This window comes from Setaria italica, chromosome I, assembly GCF_000263155.2.
Source record: "Setaria italica strain Yugu1 chromosome I, Setaria_italica_v2.0, whole genome shotgun sequence".
In the NCBI taxonomy this organism is placed as follows: domain Eukaryota; kingdom Viridiplantae; phylum Streptophyta; class Magnoliopsida; order Poales; family Poaceae; genus Setaria; species Setaria italica.
The window spans coordinates 28,504,113-28,528,640 of NC_028450.1; the positions used below are offsets into that span (position 1 = coordinate 28,504,113).

The 24,528-nt window shown below is 45.2% G+C and overlaps 2 protein-coding genes, 2 long non-coding RNA genes and 1 other non-coding gene across 5 annotated transcripts; 1 reads left to right on the forward strand and 4 right to left on the reverse strand.

Annotated features, from left to right (window-relative positions):
• Positions 1-4,246: 4,246 nt before the first annotated feature.
• Positions 4,247-4,866, reverse strand: LOC101763013. Its single transcript, XM_004952809.3, has one exon. It carries the CDS (start codon positions 4,778-4,780, stop codon positions 4,535-4,537), a length of 246 nt encoding a protein of 81 aa, XP_004952866.1. The 5' UTR covers positions 4,781-4,866; the 3' UTR covers positions 4,247-4,534.
• Positions 4,867-8,836: 3,970 nt separating this feature from the next.
• On the reverse strand, positions 8,837-10,547 carry LOC111256812. The gene is made up of 3 exons (XR_002677084.1): positions 9,801-10,547; positions 9,658-9,715; positions 8,837-9,130 (listed from the first exon to the last, which is right to left on the reverse strand). It is a non-coding gene; the product is annotated as an uncharacterized LOC111256812 (long non-coding RNA).
• LOC101763419 lies at positions 9,324-10,620 on the forward strand. Its single transcript, XR_001393231.2, has 2 exons — positions 9,324-9,732; positions 10,576-10,620. It is a non-coding gene; the product is annotated as an uncharacterized LOC101763419 (long non-coding RNA).
• Positions 10,621-19,066: 8,446 nt separating this feature from the next.
• On the reverse strand, positions 19,067-22,510 carry LOC101763961 (phosphopantothenate--cysteine ligase 1). Its single transcript, XM_004952810.4, has 9 exons — positions 22,342-22,510; positions 22,105-22,228; positions 20,729-20,773; positions 20,476-20,561; positions 20,332-20,384; positions 20,192-20,251; positions 20,010-20,111; positions 19,764-19,883; positions 19,067-19,649 (listed from the first exon to the last, which is right to left on the reverse strand). Exons 1-9 carry the CDS (start codon positions 22,460-22,462, stop codon positions 19,356-19,358), a joined length of 1,005 nt encoding a protein of 334 aa, XP_004952867.1. The 5' UTR covers positions 22,463-22,510; the 3' UTR covers positions 19,067-19,355.
• Positions 22,511-24,314: 1,804 nt separating this feature from the next.
• On the reverse strand, positions 24,315-24,386 carry TRNAW-CCA. The gene has a single exon. It is a non-coding gene; the product is annotated as a tRNA-Trp (tRNA).
• Between the last annotated feature and the right edge of the window lie 142 nt (positions 24,387-24,528).

The window sequence follows — 24,528 nt, forward strand, 5'->3', positions numbered from 1 at the left end:
ACGGTGGATAGAATGGAACTTGTCACAGGTCACAGAGACCTTTTTTTTTTAGGAATTCTGGCAGGTGCTCTGCCATTTCAGACTAGACAAAGTGCCAGGCCTAAGGAGGTAAAAGGAAAACTGCCGGCCCAAGGTACATGAGCCGGTCCGATAAGCAACATTTTAAAAGTACTACTCCGGGAGCATTCGTGCTAATTGTAGCGCAGCAACATCATGTTGGATCAGGCTAGCAAGCTGGAGAGGTGTGAGCGCTTTGTTATTATAGACTCGCCGGCAACGTTCTTTCCATATGTTCCAGATGGTGTAGGTGATGATCTGGTTTCTTTCAACAGATGTACTCATCATGCTTGACCACCAGACCTCCAGATTCGTGATTTGCCCTAGTTGTGTGAGATCTTGTTGTCCTGTTAGGTGTGCAATCTGTGTCCAAACTGATTTAGAGTAGGAGCAGTTCGCGGCCATGTGTGGCATTGATTCATTTCTTGTCCTGCATAACTGGCATACAGGGTTGGCCTGGCCACCACGCTTGAGGATTCTGTCCATGGTCAGGAGCTTTCGTTGGAGGAGCAGCCAAAGGAAAAATTTGCATTTGTTCTCAACCTTCAACTTCCAGACTGTGTCCCATTTGTAGTTAGGGTGAGAGCCTCGAAACTGCACCTCATATGCCGAGCGGGAGGTGTAGGTGCTGTTTGCCGTGAAGCGCCACTTAGGCATCGTTTGGATCCGATTTTGGATTCTAAAAATCTGGATTTTGGATGGATTTCCAAAATCTGGATTTTGGGCAAAATCTGGATGGAATTGTTTGGATTCCTAGACTCCAAAATCTGATTTTATAGCTATTTGTTGCATACATGACTTTTTTGCCCTTGCTACCATTTCATAGCCAACCTGTTGCTCAATATCAGAAGAGAGGTAAATTAGTAATTTTCATGTGCAGAAGCTGGTGGAATCAAGCCTTTAGCAGATTCTGGGATTCATAGAATTTGGAAAATTGGCTTCTGGAATCTGCACCAAAATTTGACCTGTTTGGAGCCACTCTGGATTCCAGATTCTGGATTCACATAATCTGCCATGCTCCAAACAGGGCCTTAATTTGGTCAGGTTCTGATGTAAGCTGCACAGATTGCAGTTGGTGCCAGAGGTGAACGAACTGATGGAGTTCCTCTCTTGTGGAGATACGCTTGAGCCCTCGCATCCAATTGTTCTGTTGTAGACTTGCAACGACCGTCTGATTTTTCCGCCATGCCAAAGCGAAACACAGTGGTGCGATGTCCTTTGGGGTTTGGCCGTGTAGCCAACGATCTTTCCAGAAACAAGTTCTGGCCCCGTCACCCACGGTGATAGATGTGCAAGTTCTGAATAGTTCTTCCTCAACCTGGGACGTCTTAAGGTGGTGTTTGGTTCCAGGGGTTAAAGTTTAGCTCTGTCACATCGCATATTTAGATACTAATTAGAAGTATTAAGTATAATCTAATTATAAAACTAATTATACAGATGGAGTCTAATTTATGAGACGGATCTATTAAGCCTAATTAGTCCATGATTTGACAATGTGTGTTACAGTAACCATTTGCTAATGATGGATTAATTGGGCTTAATAACTTCATCTCGTGAATTAACCTAGGAGTTCTGCAATTAGTTTTATAATCAGTTCATATTTAATCCTCCTAATTAATATCCGAACATCCGTATGACTTTAGCCCCTTTATCCAAACATCCCCTACCAAACATCCCCTGAGGTGGAAACCTGACCGAGGTCTGTCACTGTCTATCCATTTGAGCCATAGCCAACGAAGTCTCAGTGCCCGTGCAAAGCTGTTCAGATCCGGGATGCCTAGACCTCCTAATTTCTTGGGGCGACAAACCCGTCGCCAGTTCACCTGAGAATGGCCTCCCTTTGCGTTCTCCTCCCTGCGCCTAAGGAAGTTGCGTCGGATACGATCAATGCGCTTGATTGCCCACTTGGAGAGCGGAAAGACAGTGATGTGGTATGTTGGGATGGAGGAAAACACCGAGGTAACTAAAGTTAGTCAGCCAGCTTTTGCGAGGAGGCGCCCTTTCCATCCTGGTAGCCTAGCGCCGATCTTGTCAATGAGAGTCTGTCCATCTGCCCTTCTTGTGCATCCGACATGCAGCGGTAGTCCCAAATACCGGCATCGGAACTGACAGTTCTTCCCTAGAAAGGCTGTTGTAACCGTTGCAAGATCTATGCCGTCATATTGGATGGGGTACATTTCAGATTTGTGCATGTTGGTGAATAGACCTGTTGCCTGTCCAAAGTTGTTAAGGATGCACAGCAAGTTGTTCATGTCCTGTTCAGAAGGCCGAATGAATATTGCTGCATCATCAGCGTATTGGCTTGTCCTTAATTTGATTGGATCAGCCCCAATGTGCTTTGGCCTTGTTAAGAATCCGCTGAAGGGGATCCATGGCAAGAATGAAGAGCAACGGCGATGATGTCCTGGTTCGCTTGTCCTGGTTCGCCATTGAGCAGAATGCGTGATGATGTGGTGGACCAGATCAGGGAGATGACGTTGCGCCAGCGTTGGCCAAAACCGAGCCGTTCCATGACCTCCAACATGTATTCCCAGCGAGCATTGTCAAAAGCCTTGGCAATGTTCAGTTTCATGAAGATCATTGGAGTCTTGGTTTTGTGGACGTCGGTGTTTAAATCCGGCAACCTACCAAGGGGGTGTCCGAGGTAGGTTTTGGTTAGTGGGGCTCGTCGAGATCAAGAAGTAAACGCAGACACACGATTTAGACAGGTTCGGGTCGCTAGATTGCGTAATACCCTACGTCCTATGTGTTGGTTGGATTGAATTGCTTTGGAGGAGGTCCCTGCCTCACCTTGTATTGCTAGGGGCAGGGTTACATGTCGGTTGGTTACAAGAATATTAGTCGGACACGACTAGAGGAGTTCTACTCTTGTTACAACGAGTACTTTCCTAATTCTCAACTAATTCCTGTCTTTCCATATAGACTACGCTATCCTGCACCATGGTCTCCTTATCAGATGCGTCTCGGTGTCCAGCCCCCTTGCTTAGCTTTTTTCTAACGGATTGTCCAAACCTTCTGGTGGACTCATAGATGTACGTACGAAAGTGGAAATGATTGATGGAGCTTGGCTCCATGTACGATTGACATAGACCTTTCCCTTCTATCTTATCCATCCATTATGGCCCTTAAAACATGTCACGGAGTCCTCGTCTGAATTTTGCTCCCAGCCGCGGCTGCCTAACATTATCGCTTATGTCAACGCATACACATTCTCGATGTCCAAGTACGAATGTATCATCATCAGGGTTGCATCAGCATTTCCAGAACGGACGGTCGGGATGAGCACACACGTCTTCACCGCGTCCACAGCTTATAGTATTACTAGCTCAGAACTCGGCTCCGGATTAAGGTCACGCGTGACGAATCCAGCCATGGTTCGAGGCGTGTCGTCGTGTGTGTAATGTAGTGTAATGCAAGGGATAGAGATGGCTTCCAGTTTGATGAAAGGGAAGCAACACCTTTTTCATGCTCCACTTGGCCGGCGTGGAAATGGAAGCTTGCAGTAGTGTTATGGAAGAAGCCGCCGTCCCTTCTGGTCCCAAGCCGGCCTGAACATAATTTAGCTAGCTGATATCATCCGTCGTTCGCTGGCTCTTCTGTATTGGTCAAAACAGAGTGTAGACAGAGGCCATGCCATTTCAGCGTGCTTGTCGGAGCCAACAGAAAGTTCAATCACCGTGACACTAGATTAATTAATTAAGGTTCTGTTTGATACAAATTCCTAAAGTTTAGAATTGTCCTAAACAATCCATAAATTGGTAGTCCTAAATTTAGGAGAGGGTTGTTTGGATGGAATCCTAATCCTTAGAATGTTAGAGGCAAAATGACTTTTTTACCCCAATTACTTCTCTAAATACCCCTGCACTGTTCACATTATTAAATGCTTGGGGAGGGCAACAGGGGTAAATGGAGGTTTGGGGACCACTTTTAGGAGAAAAAGGATCCATTAGTACCTCTTGGCCCTCCATATGAAAATGACCCTCCTAAGTAGGACTCATGTTTGAATACATATGTCCTAAAAGTATGTTAAAAGTGGAGTCCTAAAATTCTTTAGGATACTGTATCCAAGGACCGTATATGATTTCCGTCGCATGTCAGTAAGAGAAACAACATTGCAGCTGAAGAATAACTCTGGTTTGGCCAATGAAGAACAAACACGAACACCCAGAAGCTTAGGAAAAAGAAAGAGTTGTAAAGAAGAAAACACATGGGACAAGCATAATTTTTTTGGAAGCAGCTTTTACAATTCTTTTTTTTTTTTGCCATTCACGTAACTTACATTGAGTAACAAATGAAACAGCATGACTCACATCATCAAGCGAGTAACAAACGCTCGGCAGTCAGGAAAGAAAGAACGAACGAACAAGGCTGCAAATCCTAGCAAGCCATACTATCTTTCAACAATTCTTGGTTCGCCTCACCATGGCCGATCGACTCGACCGGCAATGGTGGCGCAGCAGATGTTCCGACGGCTGGATCAAGAAGAAGCTCTGTCGGCCTCGCTCGACGCGGCCGCCTTGGGGTGCACCTTCTTCTTCATCAGCCCGAACAGCCCTCCTTCCCTGCTGCCGCCTCTGCTTCCCGAGGCCTTCCTCTCCGCAGACCCGGAGCCCTGCTGCCTGGTCTTCTTCTCCTCGGCAGCCTCCATGCGCCGGAGCTTCTCCTTGTAGGCGTTCTTGAGCACGTACGCCTCCACGAAGTCTCCTCCCATCATGGACGCCATCTCTGATCCTCTGTTGGGTCTTACTCAGGAAGCTTGGTCGTAGGCGTAGCTTGGCTGCGCGCTCTACGAGAGTTTGTGAGCAGGCTTGAGTTGCCTTCCCGCGCTTTTATAGGCTCGAGGCAGGAGAGCAGAGCAGCGGCGCGGAGACTTGGCACGCAAGCCGAAGCGAGGAAACTGCCAGGGCGGTGGGGCCGAAGGATCCGATTGCTTGGGGCGCGCGGAAGCCGTGTCATTCGCATGCTGATAACGAGCTGCGATGCGAGTTTCCGCGATGTCACGCGTGACGCACCGGCACTGACACCCGACCCGAAAAGTCTCCAGTGCGACGTCGCGGTCGCGCTCCGGGGCTCCATCCTCCTCCGCCCGCGAGGCGGGACCGCGACGCGACGCAGAGGCGCGGGCGCGCGGCGGCAGGGCGGGATGGCGGTAGGATCTTGCGCGAGTGGAGTGGATCCCGCCGCCGCGGTGGGCGGTGGAGCCGGTCGCGATCGCGACAGAGGCACGGCACGGGTTTGCTTGACGGTTTGTTCGTCTCTGTGTGGTAGTAGCCTGGTAGGTTTTCGTTCGGCAGCAGAGCAGAGTCCGCGAGTGGAGAGCGAGCTTCGGGGTAAATTCTGTTCCGGCGGTCAAGATCGGTTCGGAGGAGGTGAAAGGCTGTGGAAGCTGCTCGGCGACCGTTCTTGTCATCTTTGGTCCTCGGGCACGGTGGAAACTGGAAAGAAAGATGATGCTCGGCGACCGCCTGCCGGCCGCAGCACGGGCGCTTGTCGTGGTGGACTGGTTCGTTAGTGAACGCGCGTCAAGCGTGCACATGACTTCTGGGCTCCGGAGTGCGTGGTTGTTTCATTTAATTTAATTTATAGTTGAAATAATTTCGTACTAATGCAAGACACAAACCGTGTATACATGATTTTATCATCATGAAACTCATTTCAGCTCTCTCTTCATTAACTCTTTACCACGTTATCAAAAATACTGACATGACACTCTTTTTAATGTGAATGAAACTCTTATGAAAATAGCCTAACAACTGGACACATTACTTCTCTCTCTTGTACTCCCTCCGTCCATAAAAAATACAATTCTAGTTTTTTCCTAACTCAAACTATCCCCAGTTTAACTAATTTTTTAAAAAGTATCAATTTTTATAATACAATAGGTTCATAACAAATCTAATCTAGTATCTATCATAAGTCATTTACATTTTTATATAAATTTGATCAAACTTAAATTGTTAGACTTAGGATAAAATTAAAATTGCATTCTTTTCGAGATTTAGGGAGGTCTCTTCCACTACCAAGAGATAACGGACGGGGTCAAAAAGTCCCAAGCCTGCTTGGGTCTAAGATGCTGAACACCACATACACACACCATTTAGAGCTTGTTTAGATAATAGTGGATTGAAGTGGAATGCGAGGGATTGGAGGGAAAATTAGTTCATTTTAACTCAATCCCTTTCGTTCCACTTCACTTCTATCAAGAATAATTAAACAGCGCCAGCCACGGAAGGCTATGGTGGCTCATGTATAGTAGCTTAGAGTCTGAGAGCGCACCAATCCCAAACACTTTAATACGGAGGTACATGTAACTTTTTGTTTAAGAATTCACTAATTTTGGGTGTTAGTAGATATAGACGATGGATTGGCTTACACTAATTATTGATTTTGGTAGAGGTAAAGAATAAAATTAGCAATGATTGAATAATTCAATGGTATTTTGCGAGTTCGTGAAGAATTAGTTCAATCATATTTTGTCGTAGAGTTAATGATTGGCTTACAATAATTATTGTTTAGGAATGAGAGGGATTGGAGGAAAAATTAATTCATTTTAAATTCATTCCCCTTCGTTTCACCCCACCCCACTTCTATCAAGAATGATTAAACGGTGCCAACAAAGCTGCATGTGCGATTTGTTGGTCTTGCACGCCAGCCGCGGAAGGCTGTGGTGGCTCGTGCGGAGGATGCAGCAACTGATTGGGCACTCCTCTACGCCCTCAAACTCTTGTTGAAACTGCTCTTCCATGTGCGGATCGCCTCTGCTATCGCGCCGTTCTGCAGAGAAGCAACCAGCGAGCACCACATTATTATCTAACAGAAACCTTACAGATATGATCAAACGTCTTTTCCATGTCATTGCGTCAAAAGCCACCAGTTAATATCTAGTACCCTCTTGTTTTTGCTTTGGGAACATTAACTAAATTACCTGGTTGCGGAGGAATGATGTGAGGGAAAGCAACCATTTCCTACACATGACTTCACTGATGCCCAAACTTCTGGTACATTCAACGAAGACATGGCGCAGGGGGCAACAGGTAGGGAGGCGTATGACAAGACCAATTCCCGTCTCCTTCTTTTTGTACGTCCTTAACCTGTAAAGAGAGATATAGTTAGTTGCAAGGGGCAATAATAGAGCTAGAAGGACCATGCTGATTTCAATTGGAACTAGCAAGATTGGCGCGCTATGCGTGCCTATACCAAAGAGATTAATAATGAAAAAATGTTGGCTCCTACTACGGTCAAAAACAACATCACATCGATGTATTGACTCAAATCCAAAAGCTAAAAACCGGTGTAGTAGCTCAGAGTCTCAGAGCGCACCAATCCCAAACACTTTAATATGGAGGTACATGTAACTTTTGATTTAGGTTGGGTGTTAGTAGATATAGATGACGGATTGGCTTACATTAATTATTGATTTTTGTAGAGGTAAAAAATTAGCAATGATCGAATAATTCAATCATATTTTGCGAGTTCACGAAGTGAAAGCAAAGTTGAAAAAGTAGTAGGGCTACCACATGTGAATGTCGTATACAAAGTTTAGTTATTATTTTATATGTAGGAAATAATTAAATATATGTATACTTTCCATACAATATAACTGCAAATAATGGAAAAAATCGTCATTGATAATTTTTTTAAGGATCATGGGACCCACTCATAGAACTGTGGGTCCCACCAAATAATATGTATGGGTCCCACCCAAATAGTGTGTGGATCCCACATGGGTCTCGAGTACGTGGGCCCCACAAGGGTCCCACCTGGACTGCTTGCGGGTCCCACGTGGGTCCACAATTGGCCCTTTAGCAGAACCGTGGGTCCCACCAATCAATATATGCGGGTCCCACCTGGATCATACGTGGGTCCCACATGGGTCCCTCCTGAATGTGCGTGGGTTCCACCTAAATAAATAGCGTGTAGGTCCCACCTAGGTTCCACGTGGATCCACGTGGGGCCCATTAGGCTCGAAAGCTAGGCCCTTTAGTATATAATAGATAACATTATTTACTTGTACGGATGTAGATCCCACCCAAATCTAACTGCATGATTTCACCAAAAGAAACAATTACTGAAAACCAAATGAATTAGTGTGCATCTAATGCCGCTAAGTTGTGTCACAGACTAATAGGTAGGTTGTTTTTCAAAGAGGTTAAGTGTTACTCCCTCCATCCTAAATTACTATTTATTTTAACTTTTCTAAATATATAGTTTTTTTATCCAATAGATGTATATTATGTCTAGATATGTAGCAAAAATTATGTACCTGGAAAATTTAAAACGAATAGTAATTTGGGATGGAGGGAGTAGTTAATAGAACCCTATAAATACTACAGCTGGTGAACAAATTGTAACACACAGGGCCCTTTTTCACAATAAGGCTAAAGTGTATCTTGCCACTGAACAGCATGCACATACCTGAGAAAATTCATCTAACAGAAGAGGAGGGCTGCACCATTGTCTAGTAAATGACTCAATTGAATATGACAATGACCGGTCTCAAAGTAGTAAACCATGTGCGCGCAAAAGAAGGTAACAGTCTAATCATCATTCCATACAATGATCCATAAAAAAGGCTATGCCGAGGACTATAACGAGGCTAGGTTAAGATCACCGGCAACGAAGACAGCTAGGGAATGAACCAAAGGGGGTCAATGTAACACCCCGAATTTTTAACAAAACACTAATCATAGTTAATGGAGTAATTAACGCTCATTAGCTAAAACAAACGAGAAATAGCTTCAGCTTTACAAAAGAAAAAAAAAGATAAAGACATTAATTCTTGGAATTAATAATATATTATCAGAATCAATGTAGCCTTACAAATACCTTACACACTGTTCTTTCATAGCTATTTACATGACAGTATGTAATACAAATAGAAATACCAACACACTAGCTCTCTATACTTTAGTCTACACTTGAAGAATGGCCATGAACATTTAGAAGATGCGGAGCACTTGCCCGGCCAGCTTGTAGTAGTAGCAGTACAGGTCCCTAGCCAGGCAGCCAATGAGAAGCCTCACGTTTCCTCCCAACCAATCACTCCACGGCAAGAACAGTGCAAACAGGTGACCTATAGGAGATCAAGGCCTTGTTTAGTTACCCTAAAATCCTAACTTTGACACTATGTAAAAAGAAGATTCCCCATCACATCAAACTTGCGGTACATGCATGGAGTACTGAATGTAGACGAAATCAAAAACTAATTGCATAGTTTTGTTGTACTTTGCGAGACGAATCTTTTGAGCCTAATTAGTCATATTTGAACAATAATTCACAAATACAAACGAAACGCTACAGTATGCTACAGTGCTGGTACAGTGATTTTGGTTGTCCAAAATCAGGCAACTAAACAGGACCCAACACAGGCATGGCCAACTAGCACAAGATACACCGAATGTGTTCCAACAGAAGCTTCTCATTCCTCCTCAGCCAATTAGCATTAGAAAACCATCAGGAGAGAGGAGGGGAAACAAAAGAACAAAAGGAGAGGAGCCAGGAGGAAGCCATGAGCTCAAGCTCCACACATCCGAGAGAGCACCAGGAGAGGGAGAGGAAAGGAGGAGAAGGATGGCGGGGAAGCTGGAGGGATGAGCTGACCAGGAGGATCGAGGCAACGGCCGCAGCCACATGCTTGTGCTCGTGACCGCGACAGAACCTGTCACAAGAGCAAAGGTGATTTCCCAACCCAAATCTCATGTCCGTTTAAGCAAGCATGATGCCGTGGCAAATCACTAGCTCACCTGCACTTTGCCTCCACACATCAGTGCATTACCTTTCTTAGCATCTGTTTCCCCTTACACAATTTCACAGAACAATCACAGGGCAACAAGCCAACAACACAGCACGTATATGTAGAGCATGAAATGGAATCAAATAGTTAGACTGTAGAGGGGAAATAGTTGGAATGCAAGAGGGAAGGTGCAGATCAGTAGGACATGTACTCACCTCGCTCACCTGAGCAGAGTCGGCGCCGCCTAGCACCCATGCACTGAGCGTCGAAGATAGGGTATATCATATATGATAGAGAATACCAAGGGGTCTAATCGGAGGGGGAAAGTGGTGTGTATGGCACCTGGGTAGGAGAGGAAGTAGCATGGAGGTGAGCAGTGCCGAGATCCCCCATCGCTGTGGAAGATTAGGAGGCGCCATGTCTGTAGGTAGCAGAGAGAGTGAGGTGGGGAAGAAGCAGAGGAAGGAGGAGAGCTGTGATGTGCTGTGCGTGTGTGGCTTCAGGGAGGAAGGGCTAGATTAAGGGCCTGTAGGCCCATTCCTTGGTAGTCTAAATAATTATATGCTAAAAGTTTGATAAGGATGCTAGGCTGTACTATAGAGCTAGATTAAGTGAGTTAATTTCATTTAGCACTCGTAGCTTTAGATAAATTAGCATGTAGCCTCTTGCATGCACTTGACCCTAGGACACTAAATCTGCACAAGAGTACATAAATGATCTAGCATAACACAGTGTAGGAGTATTCTACACTTTAATTAATCTCGAATGAATCTGTTAAATTGCAGAGCGTTACATGATGTCCGGAGCTGAACATCTTCCAGTGATTCGAGGCAAGTCATGTGGACAGTGATTTCTTTTGAAAAGATAACATTTTAAAACACTTGCATCAAAATCTATTTTCTAAAGTAAACCTAATGAGATGATGGTTTGGGATGGATAATGGTGGATGGATGATAGTTGAACATGGTGTGTAGGGAGGGCTCATGGAATGTGATGATGAACTAGAGATGGGTCGGGCTCTCTCTACATACCGCTATAAACTTAAGGATTAAACCCCTCTCACTCATCTTGTGTGCTGTATCTTTAGCATGTCGACCATGACTTCGTTTGAAACGAGTCTAGTACCCATTGTTATACACTCCCTATGAATAGGAGAGGTTTGGGCGATGCCCATTCAGGTGCTGATGAAGTGCACCAGGCGCATATATTAGCACATGTGGTTAAGATGTGGATATATAATATACAGAAATGGGGAAAGCTCGGCATTTTAACCATGAGTCGCACCTAGGAAATGCGATGGCTAATTGGTCCGGGTAACCATGGGTAAAGTGGTACAAACCTGCGCAGGATTAAATCGTGATTCACGTCATGCCTCCTAGTACGGAGGCTACGGAACCTATAGGTGGTTCTATCATACTATATATGGGTGAATAGTAGGTTTATTAATAACTCTTTTTCTAAAATATACCAATTTTGATAAATGATTTATGTTGGAGAATAGAGATGACAAATGATTTAGACATGCATTTTATTCGATTTATTATATATACTTGTACTCACTCTTGCTATTAACCCTCCCCCTTCAGATAAAAAGGAGACAACCGGTGATGGTCTTATAGGTAAATGATTTTGAAAAAGGCACAAAGAGGACAACTAGATGTGTAATCTAATAAAGTTGCTATTCTTTTTGTGTTAAGTAATATTTATTATCTCTTTTACAATGGAATGTAATGAATAATGTAAAGTCCTAACTATTGTTCTGTTGCATCACTCTGATTAGGATAATTATTCGAGAAAGCGTTGCTTATTCGGGTAATTATCCTTAAGCTGGCATTTTTACCTTGGTACTGAAAATGCGGGGCGTTACAGTCAAGTAGTCTGTTTGTGCAATATAGTGATTCCCATGTTTTTTATTGTCTTGTACAGTATGTTATATTGGACTAATCAAAGTTCAGTCCGTGCAGCACCCGTAGTTGTTTTGTTGCCACACCATCCATGGGCCAACAGAGCTGAATACATGCTAGTCATAGTCCAGTACATAGCAACATAAACAATTGCATCAGTAATGGACAATCGACACAACGACTAAGCTAGTCAGCGATCCACTGTAATTCTACAAAACCAACAGCAGTGGATGCATGAGACCCACCGCAGATTTTGAGTCCTGTTTGGAATAATTTACAAACCACTGTCGATGTTCAATTTTAACAAATTGTCCTGTGCCTTGTCATGCAATTGCTCGTTTTCAGTCATGTTTGTAGTCGCTGACATGTAAAAAGAGATGGTGATTGGTGATGAACACAATGCACTCTATTTTTGTACATGGGTCACGGAAACAATGTTCTTGACTAATCGAAGTACAATTACTTTGTTCTAAGAAAGAAAACGTTTACTGGACTGAGCAAAGTTCAATTTAGTGTGTGGTGCAGCACTGATAATTGTTTGTTGTCACCATCCATGGCTGAACAGAGCCGAACGAATCCTTAAAGTTGAGGACATAATAAGGGCCTGTTTGGACACAAGCTGCTAAAATTTAGCACCTGTCATATCGGATGTTTGATACTAATTAGGAGTATTAAATATAGTCTAATTACAAAACTAATTGCACGGATGGAGTCTAATTCGCGAGACGAATCCATTAAGTCTAATTAGTCCATGATTTGACAATGTGATGCTACAGTAACTATTTGCTAATGATAGATTAATTAGGCTTAATAGATCCGTCTCGTGAAGTAGGCTCCATTTGTGCAATTAGTTTTGTAATTAGCTCATATTAGTCCTCCTAATTAGCATCCGAACATCTGATGTGATCCTACTAAAGTTTAGTACATTGTATCAGAAACGTTGCATCTGTAAAAGGATCATCGAATCGACACTAAACTAGCCAGCGATCCACTGTAATTTTACAAAACTCTACAGCAGTGGATGCCCAATCCCCCCAATATATCAGCTTGCTCTCGTTTCGCCCATAGGACCATCGTTCTCTTACACTGCAGTACTGCACCGTAGCTTGGCTTTGGACATGAGGTGGTGTTATGCATCAATTCGTCGTTCAGACGCGCACCTTCAGTGGCATAATCAAAGCTACAACCCATCTCTACAAATTGCTGCCATCCCACATCTGGAGGAAGCACCTCCAATGGCTATGGCTCGTCCTTCACGTATACGCCGCCATTGACGCTGGCACAGTGGTAACTGGCCACCTTGTTCCATCGTGGGCTGCTGCTGCCAGGTGGTTGGTGCCGCCGCATTCACCAACGCAGTCGGCGGCGTGCTGGCATAGGAGCACCCAACGTCGGGCGGCGCCGTCGCTGCCGCCGTCCAGTAATCTGCGGCGGCGAAGCCGTGCTCCTGGCGCAGCGTGCCTCGCCGCCTCATGGACGACCGGAACTGGACGTCGTCGGTTTCTTGGCGTTCCTCGTTGGCTTCGTCGTCCGCCGCCGCCCTTGGCGTGCGGTGCACCCTGCAGAGCACCTTGACGCCCTTGGCTCCGGTGGCCTCGGGCAGGCTGCTTCCGAACTCCTCCATGAGCCAGGCGCTCTTGCCGCCGTCAGGGGATGCGGTACTCGAAGGTCTGGCGGTACCCGTGGCGGCTGACGGCGATCCGCTTCCCCGAGCCGTGCCACGTGCCGCCGCCCTGGACGGCGCGGCTCATCCGGGTGCCGGCGTTGCCATCCTTCCACCGGGCGAGGCAGATCCCCACCCAGATCTTGAGAGGCAGAGAGGTTGGTGCTTCTGTTTCGAGAGCGAGGATGTTGGGGCTCGGCTCGATGGCGGGCAGTGCCAAGTGCAAGGAGGGAGACCCGGGAGCTCGATCGCTGCGCCGATCTGCCCGGCTGTTGAAGATCAAGCAAGGGCAAAGGAGCAGTCCGAGATCCTGAGGCTGAAGAGGGAGGCGAAGGCTCTCATGAAGCGCACGGCGGCGGAGGAGCCCCTGCCGTCCGCCGGAAAGAAGAGGAAGAAGGTGATCACGACGCCGGTGACGAAGGAGCTCATCGAGTTCATGATCGCAAAGCCCCACAAGCCCCTCGATGGTTTCCCTGAAGAGAAGCTGGCCACGTTTTCTCAGGAAATCCGCGAATTCTATGCCAAGCGAAAGGCTATCGCTGACAAGGTCCTGGAGTACGAGCAAGCCCTCATCAAGCAGTTCGAGAAAAGGGACTATGCTGAGGACTATACAGAGGTCGAGGTCACTGACAACGAAGACAACTAGTGAATGAAGCAAAAGGGGGTGAAGTAGTCTGTTTGTGCAAGATCCAGCTACCCAAACCTAAGTGTATCGTCAGTGATTCCCATGTTTTTATCGTCCTGTACAGTATGTTATTTGTCGTCAGGTACTGATGTATGTTATTTACCGTCCTGATGTTACACCTTGCTACTGGTGATCCTCCAGTTATAAATTAAACCAGCTAGTTTGCAATCTTATTGGAATTGATGTATGTGTTTTATGCTGTATATGACTGGGTTGAATTGTTGCTGATTGGAACAGAGTCTTAGTAGAGATTCCTACCCAACTGTTTGCCAAGCTGTTTTGCTTGCCATCAGCTGTTCTGTTCCTGTAGTCAGTTCTCAGGGTTCTCAGTTTGTTCTAATCTATTTGACCTTACTATGGAAGCCACACGGGTGATAGACTGATTGTTATCCATTATTTCATCACCAAGCCAAACATTTTAAGTGTTCCTTTATTGATTTTTTTTTAGCACACTATACGGATTGATCTACCAAATGAGTTTGGATGTAGTAATGAATGGATTGAAAATGTAGTGATGAATGGATTGAAATTTTATTGTCTTGTCTGACGGGCCATCAGTATGTATGTTTGATATGTATCATTACTGCATATTTGTTGGAAAAGTGTAAGGTCATCTGTTATGCTTACAGAACCTCATCGAGGGTTACTTTTGCTTGTTTGGTGACATTATTAGGAATGAATGTACCTGCCCATAGATTTGGAAGAATGGTGAGCCTTTTTCTCTATACTGAAATTTGCTGATCCAGTCCATTACAAGATTTGCATTTTTTCCATCTCGCATGAAGCCAACAACAATTGCATTGGTGTCCTGCACTCCTGCTCTACCAGACTCATTGCAGTTGCATGGTTCACCGCCACAGCCCACTGGCTTCACGGTTCCAGTTGCACTTCAAGTTTTCAACCATTGCAACCAGTTTCTGTGCGATTTCCATCTCATGGGGGTTTGACTAGACTGGAGCTTGTGGGTTTGTGGCTTCTATTGATCAAGTGGAATAATACAGTCACATACTACCTCCGTCCTTAAATATATGACTTTTAGGACAAGCTAGTTGAACTAATTTGCTTGTCCTAAACGTCATAATTTAAGAACGGAGGGAGTACTTATGTGTATTCATTTCCAGTTTACCATATAGTACACAGTCATGATTCTCGCATGCTCCCATTGTGCCATTGTTTTGCGCTATTGTCATGTTTTAGGAACAGCTGTGGGGGAGATCCGTAGATGCAGATTATGCAGTTGAAGAGAGTAGGGGAACTGATGAAAACCTTTTGCAAAAGTTACATGCTTTCAGAATAAGAATAACCCCTTTGTTATGCTCTTAGGTGTCTGGCGAATTTAGCATCGTCCAATTCATCTATTTAGTCACTCAAAAGTGAAAACATAGATGATAACAAATTCACTGCAGCTCACTGCCTCAAGTAAGAAGCATGAAGTGATATGATGTGGGATTTGCAATTGTTACTGACCGTGGGGGATGTTGCCAGGCCAAGCTAATGGAACATACCTGCAACAAAAAAAAAATTGTGCTGATTATGTTGTTTCTGTCGTCAGTAGAAGTCTTGTGTGGTTGTTCGATTTTTCACTTTTTATAGGAACTTCTATTACTTTGAAATGCTATCATCATGTCCTGTTCATGGATTTTGTTCACTAAAATAAAATCATATTTATATACGAGGTACAGCCAATGAATTCAAGGTGCTCTCTAGAGACATACTTTACTGTTAAGAGAGATGGCATGATTTCAAATTTATAGACTTGATTACTTAAATGGGCGCCAGGATATTATTTTCCATAAAATGGTTTTTAATGTCAATTGTCTATACTCATATCAACAAAACAATTTTATCATTGAAAACATATTTCTGAAATCAGCACCTGTTAAATCACTGGTGGACTAACATGAAGATTGACCCTGAGTTCAAGTGACAAACCCTTAGGTCTTTATTGTTCAACTTTTGGATGGCCTTTAAAGCCAGTTCTTTAGTTCTGAAATTAACAAAAGCATACAGCTTGTTATCCCCCTTTCCTCGTATTCGCACCTGCAGGAAAAACAGATTCTGAATTGCAGAAGAAAACAAATGCAGAAGCTAACCCATAGAAAGTAGGCAGTACTCACTTCCACAACTTCTCCAACCGACTCAAATAGCCTTTTGAGATCTTCAGAAGATACATAGAAGATGCCCCCAACATACACTTCAGATCCATGAGGAGGAAGAGCAAGAAGCTCAGCATGTTTCTCTTTTTCTTCCTCATTTCTGTACTCCTTGGCATCTTTCAAAGCTCAAAGTTTCAAGAAAACTTTGGAAAGAGCACAGGAACCAACAATATTGGGGGAGCAAAGTGATGATGTATGGATAGGGGAAAAAACAACAGAAACAATACAAAATATATGTAATAATCTCGAAATGGATTCAGCCATGGGTATCCAAATGGAAAATGGAACCACGAAGCAAGTGACTGTTGAGGAACAAATGCAGAAATAGTAGTATGCTCAGATCGGCAGTACGGAAGGTTATCAAGAATACGATAGCACCGTCAACAAGAGTATGTTAAAGAGGACAGGCAAAGAAGATGATATCTGAAGTATAATTGAGCGGGCTGGTGTAATTGCAAGTTATCAATATTCCATTAAATGAATGGAAGGGGAGGAAAAGGAACAGAAAAAAACAAAATAAGAATTAGAGAACAATGTCATAATGTATTAATGTGTGAATCTAAAATAAAACCTGAACCCAAGTAAACAGCTAAGCAGTTAAGAATAAGAGTGACTAAACAGTCAACATGAAGAACATGGTCATTCCACGGAGATAAACACCCTCTGAAGACCGAACAAAAGAATCAAAACATTATACAACTGAACAAATTTCATACTGCTTCAAGCTTGGCCCTAACATACAAGATATTAACTACTTATTGTCTTAAAATTTTACTTTATGCATTCTGAAATAACTCATGTGTTGCCGATAGATGTACCAGTCACTGAGTCATATTATGGACAAATTTTCCTTATGTGCATAGACATATACAGTCTCCAAACCATCATTGCTAGTCAAATCTAACTGAAAGCTAAGTTATGTGATTGTATCTAAAATATGTTGCCCATTTCGGTAAAAAAAAATGTCACCCAAATACGTTAAGATAAACCTTGTCCTTGCATAGAAGACAAGAATGATAAAAGTATATGGCATTCTCTATGGCATCCAACCTTAGTTATGTGGTTGTATCTAAAATATGTTGCCCATTTGGGTCAACAAAAAAATGTTGCCCAAATATGTTAAGATCAACCTTGTTCTTGCATAGAAGACAAGAATGATAAAATATATGGCATCCACCAGCAAATTACATATGCCATGTTCTGAAAAATCTAGTGTTTCTAGAAGAAACAAGATAGAGCCATTAGTACTGACAGAACAAAAAAAAAGAAGGGGTGGAATATCTGGTGTGCTCCCCTTGCTTTCTGATTAGAATGTAAAGGCTGCCTCCTATGTATCTAGGCATCTAGTACATGATTAGGAATATCTAGTGTGCTCAGGGGCGGACCCAGTGTAGGAATAACTGTTGCAAAAAAGATCGAATTTAGTAGGTAAAATCATGGTCAGATCCGAATACAAATACCATATGTTAGGGGTTTGGGTGTTTGATTTCGCGCAGCAGGATGGGAAGGGAGGGGAATAGACAGGCGTATCCCTGTCGGATGTTCGTCGCCGGCGAAGTGCTCGTCGCTCGAGGGCAACTCGCCCTGTCGTCGCTGCTAGGAAAGGAAGATCGAGGCCGAGAGAGAGAACAGAGAAGTCGTGGGAAGGGAGGGTGCTGCCGCACCAGCCGGACTCAAGCTGCAGCAGGGCAGGGGAGCGAAGGGAGGAGATGGGTCGCGGGGAGGAAGGAAACGAACGGCAGCAGACGCCGTGCGCCATGTCGAGCTGGCTCGGCTCACTCCAGCTCGTTTAGATAACGAGCTGGCTCGGCTCTGCTCGTTAGTGGAACGAGCAAAAATCACAGCTCAGCTCGGCTCGGCAGTAACTTGAGCCAGCTCGTTTTGGCTCGTGACACGCCCCCCTTCAACTGCGGTTCCGCGGCCACCTGCCGGCTGCCGTGATGGGAGCGCGAGCAGGTCCGAGTCCAAGCGGTGCCGGGCCCCGTTCCTCCGAGCGGTGGATATTGGCGGCGGCGTGGTGGATTTCGGTCGCGGCGGCGTGGTTTCAGGCGACAGCATGGTGGTGGAGCTCGGATGCAGCGGCGAAGTGGATCTCGGCCGCGGAGTGCGGGAGCTTGGCGGTGGTGGCGTCTTCGAAGTGCACGACGGCGTGTGGTGGGCTGAGCATTTCTCTGGACTGGCGAGCGGGTCGAGGCAGAGGTGGCGGCCGGATGCACGAGGGAGCTCGAGTGCGGGCGGGCGCGTCGTGGCTGCATGTGTTCTTCGCAAGGGCACTAGTTAGCTAGCTTCTTGGGCCTTAACGTTTGGGCCTTCGGGCTGCTTGATCGAAGTGGCCGCAGATGAGAAAAGAAAACTATTACAGGTAGTCTATCTACAATTCCTGCGGCTCGTTGCTCGTCATATAAAATGAGCAAAAACTTCAGCTCGGCTAGTTACAAAAGTCAATCGAGCCGAATTTTCTTCAGCCCTACGTGCACGTGGGACAAACGCGTTTCACCGATTCGTGGATATACGTCGTGGTGGCTTTGCGCGCTCTGCAAAATCGCCGGCGAGAGGGACGATCCAACCAAACACAGTACGCCACTGCATCGACGATCCAGCGTGTTTGTTTTGTCTCGCGGAGTAGCAGTGTAGCACCCGTGCACCAGATTCCACGACTACCTCCAATATACATAAGAAAAGAATTATTTGCACCAAGCAGTATACATTTGCCCTGATCATTACGGAGCGAGTCCAGATGACCTCACCCACTATTGTTACCCCGTTTCAAATTGTAAGTTGTTTTGGTTTTTCTACTGTATCTAGTGTTATGTCTAGATGCATAATAATATCTATGACCTAGAAAAGCTGAAACATCGTACAATTTTGCTGAACAAGCTATCGGGTCCATCTCCATCAAACAAGTAAAATACAATTCAAGGAAGAAGCATCTCTCACTAAAAAGGTATTGACTGATATAGGTGATGAAAAAATTGATAAATGTAACTTTGGATTATCTTTCCTTTTCTCTCTTCATGTTCCGTGTGTTTTCAGGAAAAGAAAAGAACAAATATATTAGTGTTGTTTACATTAAATACTAGAAGCAATTCGCATTACATGTATATAGAGATTTCTCACTTGGTGGGGCTTTCTTGTTATTTTGACTCCAATATTTACCTTACGCCAGATTTTCGATGCCCAACGGTATGAGCGTTTCGTAGTCATTGTTCTTGTTGCACCCATCCGTGCTACTATAAATATACTTCGAGTGGCTCTTCTCCAGGAGCTTGATAATATGCTCCTCCAGATCCTCATCCTTACTGCACCTTCGGATGGTACTCCTCTCACCGTTTGAGACGATGACGACCTCCTCTTTGTACGTTGCAAGCAGATTGGCCACCACCACGTTCATCTTGTACTTGTTCAGAGCCATTTCTGCTTTCTGAATGAGGATATCTGAATCTGTCTCCAGCTGCATGCCATTTTTCATTTAGAAAAAGTTAGATAAAGGGCTGTAAAATTGCATATAAACCTACGTAATTGCGGTTTGGCGTGAGATATTTTCTCTCCCATAGCACAAACTGACCTTGAAAGATATGCAAAAGGCCAAGGGGGCCCATTGGTTTCGAAGAACTGAAAGCATTTTTGGGACCTGACTTAGCTTCATATCCAGTGGGCCTCCGGCTGACTGAATCTTATGTTTTGCCTGCACAATAATCAAATTCCTTATAGATCAAGAAAGAAAGTTACTTTGTAGTGAAGCATGATAAAATAATGCTGGATGAGAAGTTTAACTCAAGAAGGCAACAAATTTCCTACTGTAAAATCATACCATGCTATCCCATGGAACATAAAAGTCAGACACAGCAGCAGCGAGATAGAACATCCCTTGGAGACCCACAGAGCTCATAGACGTAGCCACCATCTTCAGTAACTGTAATAAAGTGTTGTGTGATGCTGTTCCAATTATCTTACTCCCATGTGACTCAAAGAAATAAATCAAATGTGCAATACCTGAAGATATTCAAATATCGTGGTGAATGGGAGTTTCAGCAGAGAGCCTCCTTCAATAGCCTGAGAGAAATTCGCCTGTCAGTCAATGTCTGTACATCAGCGAGCAAATATCAAGTGCTGATAACGAGCACATGTTACACCTTGCTATACTCCCCGATTGCCTTCTTTACCACCGTCGTGTGAGACTCAACCACTGATAAAACAAGTATAACAGATTCTAGCACAGTAAGGATGTGTTCTTCTTATTTTCTTTTCATGTGCACTATAAGCTGTAAATTACCAACCTCGAACCTTCGATTCTGTAGTTACATCAAAGAAATTGAGAAATGAATCATCAGGCAGGAACCTACAGAAAGGTTGGCAGCTCCCACTGCACGCATATGCATAACAGCATAAAGTATTTCAAAATTACCCTCAAGTTATATGAAGAACAGTCTTTTTTGCAGTATATGTAGATAACTAACAGCTGACAAAACCGAAAGGTAAGAAAAAGTCTGATCTGAGTAAGGCAGCAGCTGCTATAGCCTCATGGATTACCGTCGATGGACGAAGATGACTGCATAACCAGCCTTTAAGAAATACCTGTATCCCCAGAAAAGGAAAAAGGAAATCAGTACTTGGAAGTACTTACTGTTCATCAAACTTGTACTGGAAAAAGACTATTCACACTTTCAGTGCATTTATGAGACAGCTATCACAACTGACAAGGTATCACATGGAAAACCACATGTTCAAGCCAATATAACCTTCTCTACATGCGCATCACAAACTATGAGGCATGTAAAGCATGTTCTCTCAAATTTTCAAGGAAAAACAAAGAGCTATTCACTGAAAACACAAAAAACCAAGAACAGTAACCATTCCACATTTTTGAAGTTCAGGGATAATTTGCCAACAGGGCTGCCAAAATATCAACATTTGGGCCAGTTACTAATCCAGATCATCATTCAAAGCCTCTCACTTTTCTAATTTGAAGGTTCAAATATTAACTCAGGTTTAACAGTCTGTGTATTTAAATCAGCCTACTATACTACGGTTCTGAAAGCAATTGCGTCAGCCATATCCGCTCCTTCCAATGATGCTTATGCCTCAGCAACAAATTAACACTGTTTCACACTGATGTTGCTATTGATGTTGCTATTAAGGTACTTCCTTTGTTTCCAGTTTCCACGGTTAGATTTAGGGTCTGTTTGGTAGAGCTTCATCTGATTCTAATTCTTTATAGGAGCTGATTTTCTAAGAGAAGTGATTATGTGGCTGAAAGTGATTCTCTTTGATTCTCTAGCATAAACTCTTAAAATCAGGATGGAGAATCACTTTACAAAATCAGGAGAAGCTACTTTTTCCAGCTCCCAACCTCTTAGTTTATTTCAAAGAATCACTTCACAGAATCAGCTGGGAATCACTTCTCTCTGAAAAACTGTTTGGCAGAGCTCTCGCTGGATTTAGCAGAGAATCAACTCCGGGAGCTTTGCCAAACGCACCCTTATTGGGATGGACTGTTCTTTTTTCCAACCATTCTAAAATTTAAACATTTAGAGTGCAAGAACTTCACATGATATAGATTTATATGAGTAATTAACTAATAATCTAATAACTTCTTGAAACAAATTCATTGTCCCAAATGGTGCTTGAAGTTGCGATGATTTTTAAACGCACTCTAGAGTAGGCCATAGTGCGGTGTGCATGCTTTCGGGACCAGCTCATAATAAGGAGCTAGTTACTACGCGCGTCACTGTAGCGCACTTACAATCTAAGGAGAATTAGATCTTTTGTGGCAAGGAAAATTTATGATCACGGTCGAACGGAGCGTCTGGTGTGAGTTGGAACAGAGTGCGCTACGGGAAATCCATTCGCCGTCACGGCGCACGAAAGCGCGAAGAGCAACTGATGAAGCTGGCGAGAAAATTTACTCAGTGGACGCGGCGCCGCGGTGGCCGGAGCTGAAGTTGTCGATGTAGCGCACGCACCGCTGCTCCAGCGGCACCGTCGTCCCGCCCGACGTGACGCACACGATCCGCCGCCGCCCGCCGCCCTCTGCGCGCACATTGATCGCACGGGTTAGCTAGCGCGCGGGCAAAGGCTCGTCGCGACGCCGACGCCAGGTGTTCGACGAAAAGACCCGCGCACGTCGCGTGCGGGGCGGTTACCTGATGAGGCGTGGGAAGAGTTGCGCGCGAGGAACTCCTGCAGCCTGGCGGCGACGGCGCCGGCGTCCCCCAGCGGCGGCGCGGTGGCGAAGAAGGATTCCGGGTCCTCCGCCGCGACCATGGTGGTGAAGGGGTTCGGAGATCGACCGGCGGCTTGAGGGAGCGGCGAGAAGGGCAGTGGAGTATTTAAAGGAGTGCGGGCGGTTGGCGGTTGCTGTTGACGTTCGCTGATTCTTCCAACCTCCATCGGCATCGCCAAAGCTTATGGTAGGAGCGTGTAATCGTGTTCGAGTCTGGTTGGGTTAATACATGCGAAGTTATTATTAGAACCAAGCTACAGTTTGACATTGGCTAATACGGAGTAGTATTTTTTCCCCTCGCTCATTTGTTTTTTTTTGGCCAAATATCGGCCCTGCCAAGGAAGTCTATACGCCGTAGAGATAGGTCCTGGAACTCAACTTGGATTGGACTCGCACGTTTTTTTTTTCTGAGAAAAAGGGGGACTCGCCTGGTTTCATAAAGTGCGGTCCGTGACGCATGAATTCTCGACTCATCTGCATGCATCCACGTGAATCGGCGGCGGGCCGGATCTAATACCGTCGAACGAAACCATGTGAAAAAAACACACCAGCGGCGTATGAAGTCGGTAGCGCTGGGTCGCTGGGGAAGCGCGCGTGTCGTGGTTGGCGTAGCCATTGCCGTGCTTTGCTGGCCTTGAGTGCCGCTCACCCCTGGCCTTGATCGTGCGGGACACCCCTGCGCCCTACCTGCCGTGATCCATGCCGTCGTGGATCGGGCCCGGTACCAGCACGTACACGTTCGCGCGCCGCCCGGAGAACGCGCGGTGGCGCCGTGCCATTCGCTTTTTAATTAAGCGACGCACTTTTGTTGCATCAAGCGCCTGCGTTTCTGGTTGAGCGACACCATGGAATAACTCTCATCACTCCTGGCCAGGGGGTGTTTAGTTCAGGAGGTTCTGAAATTCCTATCACATCAAATGTTTAGATACTAATGAATAGTATTAAACATAGACTAATTACAAAAACTAATTGCACAGATGGAGACTAATTTGCGAGACAAATCTATAAAGCCTAGTTAATCCATGATTTGACAATGTAATACTACAGTAACCATTTGCTAATGATTGATTAATTAGGCGTGAATTAGCCTCCATCTATGTAATTAGTTTTATAATTAGTTTATGTTTAGTCCTCATAATTAGCATCCGAATATTAGACGTGACACGAACTAGATTTTAGTTCATGACACCCCCTTAGCTGTTCGGGTGCCATTACAACAACAACAGCTAGCTGGGATCAAATCAATCATCTGCATCATCTAACCGATCGACGTACTGCCCGTCAGGTTAGGCACGGCCATTCCGTCCCGGCCAGTCCCTTGTGGCCTTGTGTGCGTGGCGAGCTAATGCCACTTATTGGCGGCCATTATTGTTAGATAAGAGTGCAGTAATCCATTTTGCGGTGCGGTGGCCCGGCTGAATGCCCAGGACCGGCCGGTTGACCGAATGAACCATGCATCATGCACGCAATGCACACATGGGGCAGCAATCGGAGCATCGATCCAACGGCACCGCCGCGCGCAGCACCAACATTGACTGACGTTGGGATCTTTTGGGATCAGCAGTGTGCCTTGCGGAGGGCAGAAAAAAACACGTCGCCGCGCCGGTGCGCCGCCGGTCGCATGTGTTCGGTGTTCTGGAGCAGCGAGCGAGTGGCCGAGTGGGCATCGGCGGCGTAAAGGCTGAGGCAGGCGGCAGGCCAGAGGCCCCCCGCGGGCAGGGCAAGTTGGGCTCACGCTTGCAAGGTTGGCCCAGTTTCTCGTCGGGCGGGCCGCAAGCTTTCTTTCTCCTGGCTCGCGAACGTACGGCCCTCTAAAAAACAAAAGAAAGAAAAGAAGAGTTGCATGTCCAAAAAAACAAAACAAAAAAAGAATCCGGATTAGGATCGGGGTATTGAACCCGACGTGAATCGAACACGCAACCTTCTGATCTGGAGTCAGACGCGCTACCATTGCGCCACGGATCCGGCGGTGATGTCCTTGCTACAAATTATATTAAATACGCCACAAGCACAGCACCGCTTGGTCGCAGGAGGATTAGTTTTTTACCCACTTGGCGGATTCAGACAGAGGGTCCCCATCACAAGGATGGGTCACGGAATCACAGCC